The sequence below is a fragment of the Acanthisitta chloris genome, unplaced genomic scaffold (assembly GCF_000695815.1).
Source record: "Acanthisitta chloris isolate BGI_N310 unplaced genomic scaffold, ASM69581v1 scaffold13113, whole genome shotgun sequence".
Classification (NCBI taxonomy): domain Eukaryota; kingdom Metazoa; phylum Chordata; class Aves; order Passeriformes; family Acanthisittidae; genus Acanthisitta; species Acanthisitta chloris.
The window spans coordinates 51160-64608 of record NW_008665513.1 but is presented as its reverse complement, the minus strand read 5'-3'; the positions used below and the strand labels follow the sequence as shown (position 1 = coordinate 64608).

The window sequence follows — 13449 nt, the reverse complement described above, 5'->3', positions numbered from 1 at the left end:
GAATGCAAAGGTATGTGGTATTTCTCCATGTGAAAATCTGCCTTTGTCCTCTGTGAGGACAAAGTCTGGTTCCTCTGATGCCCCATACTGATGATATCTGTGCTGAGATGGAAAGCACCTAAATTCTGCTGCTGTCACTTTCAATCTCCGAGTGCTACAGAGTCAGTCTGACTTGTGTCTTAAGCTGTTACTGCACTCCTGTAGATCTCTGCTTTTTTTTTTCTCTTTACCTCCTGCCTTTGTATGCATTAACTTCCAGATCATAATCACTCCAATTATTAAATCATTTAATTGTGATTATATACTTTTTGTTTATTTTAAATCTCCCTGTAATCATCAGTGCTGATATGTTTCAATAGACAATGCAGCACCGCTGCGTTTTCCATCTTCTGTTTCTCATTACCAGAAAAGTAGCTGCTCCTGCAGCAGTTTATTAACCACATGGTGCAATCAAGAAGATTAATGCAGTTTAAAGGACTTCTTGAAGATATGAGATGGATTTTCAAAGAAGGAAAAGTGAGGCTAAGGCCAAATCTCTTTAGATATTTTTGAAAATCCTCTGCCTAATATCACAAGAAGTCTGTGCTATAATTTGCTACTCAATACACCTGGAAAAAGAGAATTATACTAAAACTGGTTTTGTACAGCCTAAATGAAACAGTAGTTTTGCTCTCCCTCTGCAGATTGGAAAACTGGGTTTATATTCAGGTGTAATAACATCATGCAATACTGTAGTAGTAGTTGTACAGGTACAGACAGTTATGAACTTTGGAGAATATTAAGAAAGGGAAAACTAAAGGGGAAACCAGGGAAAATTAAGGGAAAAATAAATCCCTGGAGAGAGGGGAACTGTGTAATCTAACTGTGCTATATGCTTATTCAGTGCTGTTCATATGGAGGAGGCAGGAGTCCTGCGTGGAGGACCAGGAGGGCCTGATCAGCAGTGGCCAACAGTCTCCAGTGCTACAGCAGGTAAGGGTGTGAAAATCCAGAATGTATGTGAAGAACTCATATGAACTGCAGTAGACCTCCTAATGCTTCCATCTTAGGTTTTCCTCTGTTTCGTGCCTCTGAGTGAAGCTCTTGTAAATTAATCTGTGGAATCTAAAGTGGAACAATATAGCATAAAATACATCTTTTTCTTTGCTCAGTCTCAGATGAGTGCTGGAGATGAGAGTCCTTGATCCCAGCTTTCACCCTGCCTTTGGAAGTTACTGGTTTGTGTAATGGAATAATGGAATAATGGTTGGGTTTTGATGTGTGTATTCAGGTGTGTGTATTCCAGCACTGATTTGCCCTCGATTTCAAAAGAACAGTAAAACTGGGGTAGGAGATTATCAGCTTGAAATTTAGCACCTCTCCCTTTGTTACTTTTACAAACCCACTAAGTCTTTTTGAATGTCTCTTCTCATTTTCATTTTCTGTGGTGAAATCACACCTAATGTTTTTGCTAGCTGTTTTTGTTCTCTAATACACATTGATAGAAACTAAGCTGTTATTTATTTGTCGAAATAAATGACAAAACCCCATGCTTTAGAATGTAGCTTCATTTACTTAGTCATTGACTGATGCATTCACAGCAGTCAATAAGAACTGGCAGAAGGTCCTCAATGAGTTTAGAGAAAAAAAATCACTTGTATCTTTTGCGGTGCAGGCAATAAAATATTCTCACTTTTTATGTTGGAGCAGGAATAATATAGAGACACAGTGAATCAGCAAGTCACTGGTGTGCTAAGTGTTTTCAGTCATGTCCAAACTAAAGTGTAAACTTAGTGGATGCCCTGTGTAAGGTGGTGAGCCCTGTATGACAGCTCTAGGAGCATTGTCACTCAGAAACTCACATGAGGAGTGATGTTCGTATCACAGAGACAGCTCACGCACTGTTAAGTTTGACAGTTGGACTTAAAGGTCTTAAAGGTTCTTAAAGGTCTCTTCTAACCCTGATGATTCTATGATTCTAGGTGGGATCTCCAGCAGAAAAGGTGTGAGAGATGCTTTATTTAATCCTTTTTTTTGGTGCGAAACTTTCCCTTGCCTTAAATGGCAAAATTACCTGGATAAAGGGCTGAGGAGCAACTTCAGGATTTGCAGTCACAGTTACAACATCCACAAATTAATGGTGCCCAGCAAAACCTGCACTGGTGTTGCAGGACGGTTGTTTGCAGACAGAGATTTTGAAATTGATTTAATATATAAAGGGGCAGTAGGCTATAATTACCTGGGGGTTGTGTGCTCTTCTGTTGCAGGCTGTGCAGGCAGCCCCAGCTTGTGCATGTTCTGAAGGGTGTGTGACTGTTGAGCTTGCATTTGAAAATGTCAGCACAAGTACACTCTAACCTTTCCAAGGGGTTCCCTCAGGCTTTCAGCTGCACTAATCATCTTTGACTGAGTACTTAATCTATTACCTTATACCAAGTTCAATATGGATGCAAATGTTCCCCAAGATGTTTCCTTGCCTGTACTGCACATGTCCAAGTACCTGAATGTAAGTGCAAAGGGAGGATGGTCCTATCTTCTGAGGAGGTCCATTGGCATTTGGGTCCCAGAGCCCTGTTACACTCTCTGGAGTCCTCCCTGCTATTCATTTTTTTTTGTCCTATAATTTTAAACTTACTTTGGGAACCTGGACATCTCTGTTTGAGGAGCAGCAGTAACCCTTGGCTCTTACTGCTGCTTCCTTCCATGACCATGCAGTGAAGCACTGGTTCAATGAATACATCCCTGCACAATGAAGACTCATTTATTTTGTCTTTGTCCCTGACATAACATTAATTAGGCTTTTATTTTTTAGGGTGTTTCAGGTAATATTCTTCTCCACTCTTCACAAGCAAAAGCTACAGATATCCCTGCTTCTTAATGGCAAACAGATGTTTCATAGAGAAATCCCAGGATTAATGATTGTGTTAATTTTGGAGTCTCAGTGCATCACATGTTTAACAAATTACTACCACTGGTTTCTAATCCTATCTGTGGTTTCCCACAAATATCTCTCCCAATGCTTCTTTCTTTCTTTTTTTTTTTTTTTTAAATTTGGCTTAGATTCAAGACCTGCAATACTTCTCCTCAGGTTAACACACATGACTGAGGCTTTTCAGAAGAGATTTAACTCGTTATGGTCAATTGCAGTCGATTGAGTCAACAAATGCATTTGGTCCTGTGATACATTTGTGTATGAATGGAGCACACCTGGGTCCACATCAACTCCTAGACAAGCTGTTTGTTTTCTCTGTTATCATCAGCATACTGAGGCAGCTGCAGAGCTCGACTTCTGGGCGCTAGAAATCACTTTCAGGTCTGCTCTGTGCACACATTCTCCATGCAGTTGGTTTAGTTGCTTAATCCAAATCAGTTTGTTCCTAAACCATTCATTTCCTTTAACAATCCACAAAACCCACGGCTAAGATGCTTCAGAATTAATCAATGAGAGCATGCAAATATGATGTCATAGGACCACTTTAAGCAGGATGAAAAGTCAAGTGTTAAATCAGTAAATCCTTAATTCCTAATGCATAGCTGAACTTGAACATCACATGTTTTTCAGCAAATATGTGTGGCCCAAGCAAAATCTGGTTCTCAGCTGACTGACAGCACTGCTGTTGACTTTATTGCGTACTTCACCCATGCAAGGCATTTAAAATTGTGTTTGCATTTCCTTATGCACCCTAACCCTAACCCTAACCCTAACCCAAGGAAATGCAATTGTTTGTAGGTTTGCAGTCAGGAAACTTCCAGGTGAGGTGGAACAAGAAACTTCAAACTCTCTCTGGCATTGAGTTTAGCCCTCATTTGGCATCTCATTTGGCATCTCATTTGGCCTCCACATGCTGTACAGTGAGTCCAGGGAATGCAGACAGATTTCTGATTTGTGCTCTGTGTCCTTTGAAAGTTTTGGCTATTCTGTCAGACTTGCTATAGGTGATCACTAATCCAAGTGAACTTTGTTTTTCGGATGCCTAACAGAGTAAATGGAGCTTGATTGGCAGAAATGGTAGAAGCTCCTAACAAAAACTAAGATGAACAGAAACTTTGCTGTAGACATACCACACTGAAGGTTTCTAAATAAATCAGACCTATGCATAATTCAGAGCTTAGAGTTAGTGGCATTAGACAAATCTATGTGTGTTTCTCTATACTCTTGATTGCAGCCTACAACTGCTAAGTGCTTCATAGAAACAGTCTAAAGATGCTTTCATGGCACATGTAAGACTCGGGAGGATGATAAAGTTTTATGAAAAACGGGCATGAGGAATTTCAAGTCCCGTATTCAATGTAAGCTTTATAGATGTGCAGTAAATCAGGCACTGGGCCACACACCATAGGTAGAGAGGAGAAAATAAAATACTCCTATTCAGACGGCTCTGTAAACAAAAAGGAAAGGATCTCATGATAAAATCTGCATCTGAAATTTGTAAGCATGTAGGTGAGGCTGTGGGTGAAATAATGCCATCTCTGAAGTCCATGGCAGATAGCCCACTGACTTCCAGGAAACTAGAATTTCAGTGCCTACCCTTAGAAATATGCACAAGGGACTGAATCAAAGTTGCCTAGGCAAATGCTGTCCTAAAATATGCTAATTTTATACTTCTGATTTGCAGTGGTAACATTCTTCTATCTATCAATGCTGTTTCCTTTTCCCAGGTAATTCTCTGGGGAAGAGAGGTGGTAGCCTTGGTTTTTAAAGCCTTTCCTCATAGGAAAGGTGTTTCATCACTCTAATTAACTTGATCATCTTCCTCTGGACTCAGTCCAAGAGGTCAGTGTTCTTCCTGTGCTGGGGACCTCAGAGCTGGAGGCAGTGCAATTCTTTAAAGAGAGGGTAGAGAGGCACTGGCACAGTTTGCCCAGAGAAGCTGTGGCTGCCCCAACCCTGGCAGTGTTCAAGGCTCTGAGCAGCCTGGTCTAGTGAAAAGTGTCCCTGCCCAGAACAGTGGATTGGAACTGGATGATCTTCAAGGTCCCTTTCAACCCAACCCATATGCTGTTCTAAGGTCAGCACAAGGATCTCCTGGAGGGAAACAGTTGGAAAAGGATGCTAGGAGGTCTACAGGAGGCAGATAGTACTGGAAATGGCACAGTGTAGATTCTTAAGTGACTACTGAGCATAGATCACTGCAAAGATTGGCACGCTGAGGTTGGGTGATAGATTGTGATGAGTGGGACAGAAAGCCACACTGCAGTTAGCTGTTCTTCTCATGGAATCATCATTTGATCTGCCTGCACCTGTCAGTCCATGTAACATCAGCACAGAAGGAATGAATGATTTTGGGGGGGGGGTTTGACTCACTGTTGCAGCAAACTCTGTTCTTGTAAAAAGGCAGACATGATACTCCAGTAGAAGCTCACAGGGTCCCACAGTACTGTCACAAGGCTCTTAGCCTCTGCAGTGGTGTTCTAAAAACTCAGTTTAAAGAGAAAGAGCCTAGGAAAATCACTCAGTGATCTAAGACCTGAGGTGTAACATATTTCATATGATATAACTTTACATTGTGCTTGTAAATGGAGGACAATTTCTTCCTAAATGTCAGTGAATTTCTATTCATCTTCTTCAAATGACCTTCCTCATCTACAGAAAAAGGGTCTAGTTAAGCCTTATCAAGCAGTCACTGCAAAGAACATGCAGGGCTGAAAGTGCTGTTTCTTTGAGACCGACAGAGGTTAATTTACCAGTAGCAGCAGAGGACACTGGTCTGGCTGAGCTTTAGCAGTTCATTGATTAAAGCTATAAAAGCTAATAACTAATTAGCAGCCCAGAATACAAAACTGGGCTCTAGGTTTGTTGCAGAATGCTGCAGCTGTTTAAAATGGAAAGAGCTAGAAAATGCAGCTGTGTACATCTATAGCCTCTCTATGTTTTAATTCATAACCTATTTTCTATGGAACTTCATAATTCCAACTTTCAGACCAGAAATACCTGCAAATCAAAATATTAGCCTTAAATGGTCTAAGAAACACTGTGATGATATGTGTAATATTTTTAGAGGAGAAAATAGGAGAAATAAAAACCAGCTAAGTTATTCATGTTTCTCATGAAAATTAATCTTCAAATCTGTGATTTAATCAGTTCCCCAAATGAAGGTTCAAAGCAGTTTCTAAGCCTATATACTAAAGTATCATAGAGATTTGATTCACAGCCTCTTGTATCATGGCAAAAATCATTCTCATAAAGCACACTACAATAATAATTCAAAGCTGCAGTATTTGTCAGCTCAGTGGAGTCTGGGGAAGGGAATCATGGAAGCTTTCTCGTGTAGATTCAGAGCAACAACACTACACTGAAATAGAAATAATCTGCAAGGGCCATTTAAGGCTAAAACCCTTTCTCTTATGTCATGTTTTGATCTTGGTCATTGAATTCTCGAGTTAATTCCACCTAGTTGCTGAGACCTTCAACATGATGTACAGTCCTCAGTTTTGCCCTTGCTCCCAGAACACTTTATTCCTGGGATATTCCGTGTACACTTCCTGCTTTATGGCTTTCACCCCTTTTGCCCCTTTCCTGTTACCTATCTGATTTGCCAAGTGTGCAGCTGCCTCTTCCCTATTTATCTTTGTACCTTGTTAATTCCTTCCATCTAATGACTCTGGTCTCTCCCTGCTCATCTGTCCACTCTCCCCTCTGTATTGTTATTCCAGGAATGCTGAAATGTAGATCACTGACTTGGCCCCACATCACCTCTTCAATATTTCATACTGAGCTAAGAATTTTCAGGGATAAATGCTTCTCATTTCTGACAGCCTGATGTAAGCTGCAGAGGACTGAGCATTTCAAATGCTGCTTGGGCTGAAGAAAGGCATTTTGAAATAAAAAAAAATTTTCAAAAGAACATGTCAAAAAATCCATATTTCTGACAGATGCGGCTTGACATACTCATCATTATTTTTTAAAAGCTGATGGCTGTTCTGACCAAGAACATGTCTGCTTCACCACATCCACGCTAGAGTTGAACAGCAGTTTGGGCTTTCAATATTTGGAGCCAGGACTGGGTAAATGAATAGGTTAGTTTAGATTTCTGTTCAGCTGTGTTGGCAAAGAAAGGGAGGGAAGATAGATGATAATGTACAGCAACTGCAATCATGACTTGGCTAAAGTGAAATTTGCTTTCAGTTAATTTGTTATTTTCCTCTTAGCTGCAAACCCCTCCTGACTGACCTGAAATAGAGTTTGTGATATTTATCAAGGGGTCCATTATTTTTCAGTGGAGTGTACCAAGTAAATGAGGTGACATGGATGAGAGATTTAATAGTGTGTAATACCTTAGTCCTTGATGTCTCAGTGTAAGGGAAAAAAAGAAAGGAGTCAGCAGAATTTGGGAAAGGATAGTGCTGGAAACTTCTAGGTTGTGTGGTCTGTTTGTCTTGATATTCAAATAAGACTTTGTGCTCATTCTCACTGCCAAAAAGATGGTCTTGGGAGAGTTTATATCTACAGGTAGTGTGGTGAATTCTTGATTCCACGTGCTGTGAAGATTTGTGTGAAGATTTAGTCTTTCTCATTACTCCCAGGCAATGAAGAATGCATTTGTGTATCATTTAGTCCAGTCCCGGTGTATGTGCATCCTTCTGTTGAGGTTAGGGCCACATTTGGCCCTGATGGGAGCCAGTTGTTGAATTTTCCCAACTGCAGATGACCATGTCCAACCTCTGATCTCCACATGGGGTGATTGTTCTTCCAATGCAGATTTCTTGAAGGTTCATGTAAGACTGATAACTCCAACTGAGATATTAATAACACAGGAGACCTGCAAAATTTCCAAAATAATGACTAAAATAAGAGTAACGAGGGCAAAAGGCTAGAGATCCTCTGTGACTGATTAGTATGAAGAAAGTCTTCTGAAACTGTGGCCAAAAGCTGCTGGAGCTCAAGACTTCATCATTTTAAGGACTGATAAAGCGATTTTCCATAAGCAGTTTATCTGGCTATGATTTCTATATTTAGGTGCTAAGAGAAAGTTTAATCACAATTACTCCTCATCTGCTTAATTCATCCTTTCCTGTAATAATCTCGTTGCTTCCTCAAAATGGAGGTTGCAGTTGCACCTAAAAAATAAACATGTTTCTTCTAACTAAGCAGAAAAAAATGGCAGGGGGGGTGGGGGAATACCACCTTTACCAGATGATGTATTTATTTCCTAGACATCTGGTAGAAAATTACTTTGTAAATAAATTAAAGTTCTGTTTTCAAATCTCACCAACTTTTTCACTGTCCCTTGTTCTAGGCATGTGGTTCTTTGTGATCTTGGGAACAATCCCAGTGAGTTTGCCATGTCTGCCTACTGGTAATATTTTGTAGCTGCACAGAGGACATGGATTTGGATTCCTGTCTTTATTATTTTCTCCATAGTTTCAATAAATAAATAGAAAAATCTCTCTCTTGAAGCTGCACTACCTTGGGTTGTGATCTTGTCAGAACTTATAAACTAAACAAGTGTTTATCTGGTCAGTACTTGAGGGAATTGAGGGTAATCAAATTGTTTCCACTTGAAGTTACAGCTGCTTTATTTTCTCCCTGTTGTGCCTTGCTTTTGTGCATGGTTTGGGGGTTGTTTTTTTTCTTATTTTCTCACTGCTGTCAGTTTAATTTTGTTCTATTTAAACTTTTTTTTAGAAAGAAAATCTACTCAAGTAAATGTTAAATCGACCTATGATATTTATGATCCCAGAGGAAATTCAACCCTGTTATCTCTTGTAATATACCATTCACTATCTGATAGAAAATAAGGGGATAAAATAAGGACGTTTCTAAGTAATTCTAAGAAATTTTGGTCTGGAATGTGTTTATATTGCACATGATGGAAGGAGAAAAGAGGTTGAGGGAGTCCAGTCCACTCTGATACTGCATCTTCCCTTAATGGATGTCTGCCTGTGTGCAGCACTCTGCTGTACACAAGGGTCATAAATGTATTTTTCATGTGTTTATTTTTGTAACCAGGCACTGCTTTGGCGTCTGTTGTTAATGTTGTAGTGTGGCAGTGCCTCTCAGGTCAGATGGTGCTCCACAAAGCCCATACAAATAGCACAAGACAAGCCTTGCCTTAAGGAACTTGCCACTGACATGAGCAGGGCAGACAAAGTCTGGGAACACAAGGGAAAGGCCATGATCATTCTTCTGGTTTAAAAAGGGGAAAAACAAAGTGTAGGAAAATGAAAATTATTCTTTTCACAGAGTATTCTGTGGGGATGTTGCTCAGCATCCTCCTGGACCAATATGCTCTCACTGCAGCAGGAGTGAGCAAAGAATAACAGTGCTGAGACTGTTTTGGGGATCTCCTTCCCTGCTTCTCTCCAGGCTGCAGAGCCAACGAGAGTCAGGACTTTGTGAGCACTGTGCAATTATTGTTTTAGCCCTCATGTTTCACTGCAGTCCTCACAGTCCTTTTGCCTGTAAAGTCTAACCTTTAGCAGCTCCCAATCCCTGCTTTTAAATAGACTGACAGAGGCTGCTTCACCTTCCTCTGGGCCATTGGTGACAGATCTGGTCTGGTCTAGTGGAATGTGTCCCTGCCCATCGAAGGGGTTTGGAACTAAAAGGTCTCTAAGGTTCCTTCAACCCATATGATTTTATGATTGTGTTTCTCACTTTTGCATCTCTCTCATCTCTTTTCCATATCCTTGCTTCGGTGGGACTGCCAGGATAGAACAGAGCTGCACAAAGCAGAGAAAGAAATCCCATGCATATTTTGGTCTAGTGGAATGTGTCCCTGCCCATCGAAGGGGTTTGGAACTAAAAGGTCTCTAAGGTTCCTTCAACCCATATGATTTTATGATTGTGTTTCTCACTTTTGCATCTCTCTCATCTCTTTTCCATATCCTTGCTTCGGTGGGACTGCCAGGATAGAACAGAGCTGCACAAAGCAGAGAAAGAAATCCCATGCATATTTTTTTCTGCACATATTCTGGCTATTTATGTAAGTTGACCTAGAGATGCCGAATTTACTTCAAGAGCTAAACCCTGAACCCATTCGGTCATTACTTGTGTGCACTCAGAGGGTGTAATGAGAGATGTAAAACAGCAATAGCAGCATGCAGAGGCATCCCCTTCATTATGGGGTTTTAATTCTCAGAAAATCAAGGCTCTGGCTGTGGAGAGAATGAATCTGAATGCAGCTTCTCTGCTCTTGTCTTATATAATTACACTCAACCATCCCTAAAAGCATCCCCTCTTAGCATGCACACACAGCTAGCAAAGTAAATGGGTTGATTAGGAAGGGAAAAAAGCCACACCACAAACCCTTTGTGGTCTTGTGGAAATTGTTTGCATGTGTTTATGCTGAGAAAAAAAAAGAATGTGCTGATCTATTTGCACAGATAGATAATACAGGTTCAGAGAACACAAAGGAGTAGTGGTGCAGCCTGGGGGATCTTGTGTGGAACCCACTCAGCATGCAGGGCTGGGCTCAGGTACTAAGAGGTGACCAGAGCAAAACAGTTAACAGCAGCTGTTCATCCCACAACAAAGCAATCAAGAAGACTGGAGCTAGAACAGAATTCACTGGTAGTGGTTTGAATATGACAAAATTAAATTGCTTATATTTTGATTGAGTTTGTTACCAGAAACAGAACAAGTGCTTCAACAGAACAAGGGCATGTAGTGGTAGAACAAGGGGGAGTGGGTTCAAGCCCAAAGAGTATAGGTTTAGATTGGATTTTAGGAAGAAATTCTTCCCTGTGAGGGTTCTGAGGCGCTGGCACAGGTAGTCGAGAGAAGCTGTGGCTGCCCCATCCCTGGAAGTGCTCAATGCCAGGTTGGATGGGGCTTGGAGCCACCTGGGCTAGTGGAAGGTGTCCCTGCCCATGGCAGGGGATGGAATGAGATGAGCTTTAAGGTCTCTTCCAACCCAAGCCCTTCTGTGATTTGCTCTTAGTGGCCCAGTCCTGTCCTGTGCCTGCCTCCCTTTACATGTTTTTGTACTGTTAAGAAAAGGAGTTGTTGAAAAAGCAAGATTTGTTGCCTGGCAAGTAAATCCTGTGCTAGTGGATTCACAGGCTCTCTTGGGGTGTGTATGTATCCTATTGGTTGGAGTGAGGTGGGAATTGAGAGGCTGCAAAGGTAGTTCAAATTCCATTTATAGGTCAGACCTCAGGTGTGTAATATGAGGCACACACAAAACAGGCTGCCCTGGCTGGGAGTGGCACTAATTAAATACCTAATTGTGCAGCTAATCTCCTTAGGCTCACTTAGACAATTAACAGCAAGAGAGGTCCTCTGCCCTTCCCTCTCTGCACTTGTCCCTGTGGCTATTAGAGCTGGCCAAAGGATTTTGCCTTAAGTTATGCCTTCTTGTCCTATAACCACACCTCCTTGGCTTGGTGCCTGGTCCTATGAATTGCTTATTCTAGCTAGGTTATTCAAACCTTGAAAAAGAAACAGCTATTTCCAAGAGGCAGACGCTGATTTTCATGTAATTTCAGCAGGGTTTTTTTAACACTGAGATTTTTCATACATTGGGAGGCACTTGAAAATCCAGAAACCAGCCTGTGCTCAAAAACAATCAGGGAAGTCTTGAGCCTTCTTTAGTTCCCCTGATTAAATTTGCTGATATTTTTGTTGTGCATAATTGCTTCAATATGTTAGCTGGGCTTAAAGGAAGAATGTTGTAAGATTTAGAATAAAATGAGAGGAGTCTTGAACAAAGGCAGGATATGAAAAATGGCAAAATATATATTAAAAGCATTATCATAATACTGAAAAAATGCAGAATGAATAATTCCTCCCCCTTTCCTTCAAACTGCCTGCAGACCTTACAAATTTCCTTTTAGGAGTCAAAATCCAAACTGGAATTTTCATTACCAAGGAACATCACATATTAAACATATCTCAGGATTTGCAGTTGCAAAGTGAATTCTCCTCCCTCCTGCTCTCTGCTGAAAAGAGAGCATGCTGTATTTGTTTTCCCTGACTCAGTATGCTTCCAGGAGCAAGAAGCTGTCATTTTAGTGTCAAATCAACTTGCAGACTTCGAGTGGTGTTTAAGTGGTCATAATTAATAACTACAGCAGCTGAGTAGTTTGTCCTCACCACACCATTCTGAACTGCTCCTGTTGTCATCACCAACAATACAAGCAGACAGACTGTAAGCACTGTCCTTTCCAAATGCCTGGAGTCAAATGGATGCAGTCACATGTAGAGGATAAGATTGCTCAAAAAACCTAACCTGTGACTGTGGCATGCAGACTATCAGCCAGAGGAGTGTGTCAGCACCAACCTATTCATTCTGTTTCCAGGGAGTTTGTTCTCCCTAGTTATCATGTATGATGTTGTGCTGAAATAGAGTTAGCTTTCTTCACAGTGGCTCATATCTTCATGGGGAAAATTACCTGTTCTTGGTAGATTTTTATCTTGCTGCAAATTTATGCTAAGTAGGTAGCAGAGTCTCCCACATGTGTAGCTAGAACCGGAAGAATTAAAATAAATGAATAACATTAGTGTCAGATTATCTGCTTCATTTATTCCCAGGCTTGGATTGGGAGAAATAAAGCATCATGATGAACATCATCTTTTGCTTTTAATTGAGCGTATTTCCTAGGGGGCAAGAAAGGTGACAGTTTGCCAAGGACCACACAGGCTGTGGTCCACTCTGCATCTCTGCCTTTACCCCTCTGAAGAGTTCAGGTGCAGTTATACAGTAAAACTGTTTTCAGCAGTGAAGTCTGCAGACAGAACAAAGCACATTTCTGTTGTTCCACACTGTAAATCAGTGCATCCATCCCAGGCTTTCAAACTGTAGCTGAACCTATCTAGTAGATCTCTTAATGGAAAAGAGAACTACTTACTTCTGGGTTGACAGGCAAAATAATTTGGTGATCTTAATCCACTTCCCCACTGGCAGCTTGCCACATTGGAGAAAACACTCTCATAGCTGAAACTAATTGGCAGCCCTAGCAGGGAGGCCAGTGGGTCATGCAGACTAAATCCATGCAGGTCAACTTCTGATCTTCTCTGAGGCATGTTGGCTAGACAGCATGATAGGAAGCTTGGAGCATTTCTGCCAGCTTTGTAGCTGTTCTCAGTGGAAAATATATTCCCAGCCATAAATACTGATGCTCTGAGTGTTTATTTCTTTATGAATCTTTATGAATCTTCAAGTTTGATGTCAAATATAATTTAAAAATTAATGTTTAGAATTAAGCTTGTTATTCTTGCCTGGTTTTTCTCTTTTTACCATTCCCAGATGACAAGTATTTGTTAAAGGCATTGTAGAAGCTGCAGCCTGGACCTTCATAGCTATGATGTGAGGTCAGCTTCAGCTGAAGATCTTCTTTGGTGATAACTTCACTCTAATCTGTAGATTCTGCTTTGCATTTGTTCGTTTCCCCTGATTAATTTGAATTAAATAGTAGTTTAAGAGCTCTTCACAATTTCTCATGTGGACTAAAAAATCATCAGAGGATGAAATGTAGGTAAAAGTAAACTGTAGGTGTTACTAACCTTCCAGGTAGCCTTAGACTGTG

At 40.8% G+C, this 13449-nt stretch overlaps 1 protein-coding gene across 1 annotated transcript in view; it reads left to right on the top strand.

Moving 5' to 3' along the window:
- Positions 1-13449, top strand: part of LOC103799466 (protocadherin alpha-C2-like) — a 44928-nt gene that overhangs the window by 11228 nt on the left and 20251 nt on the right. The window contains 1 exon segment of the mRNA XM_009071789.1: positions 841-972. Within this exon segment, the coding sequence (XP_009070037.1) occupies positions 841-972 (132 nt within the window).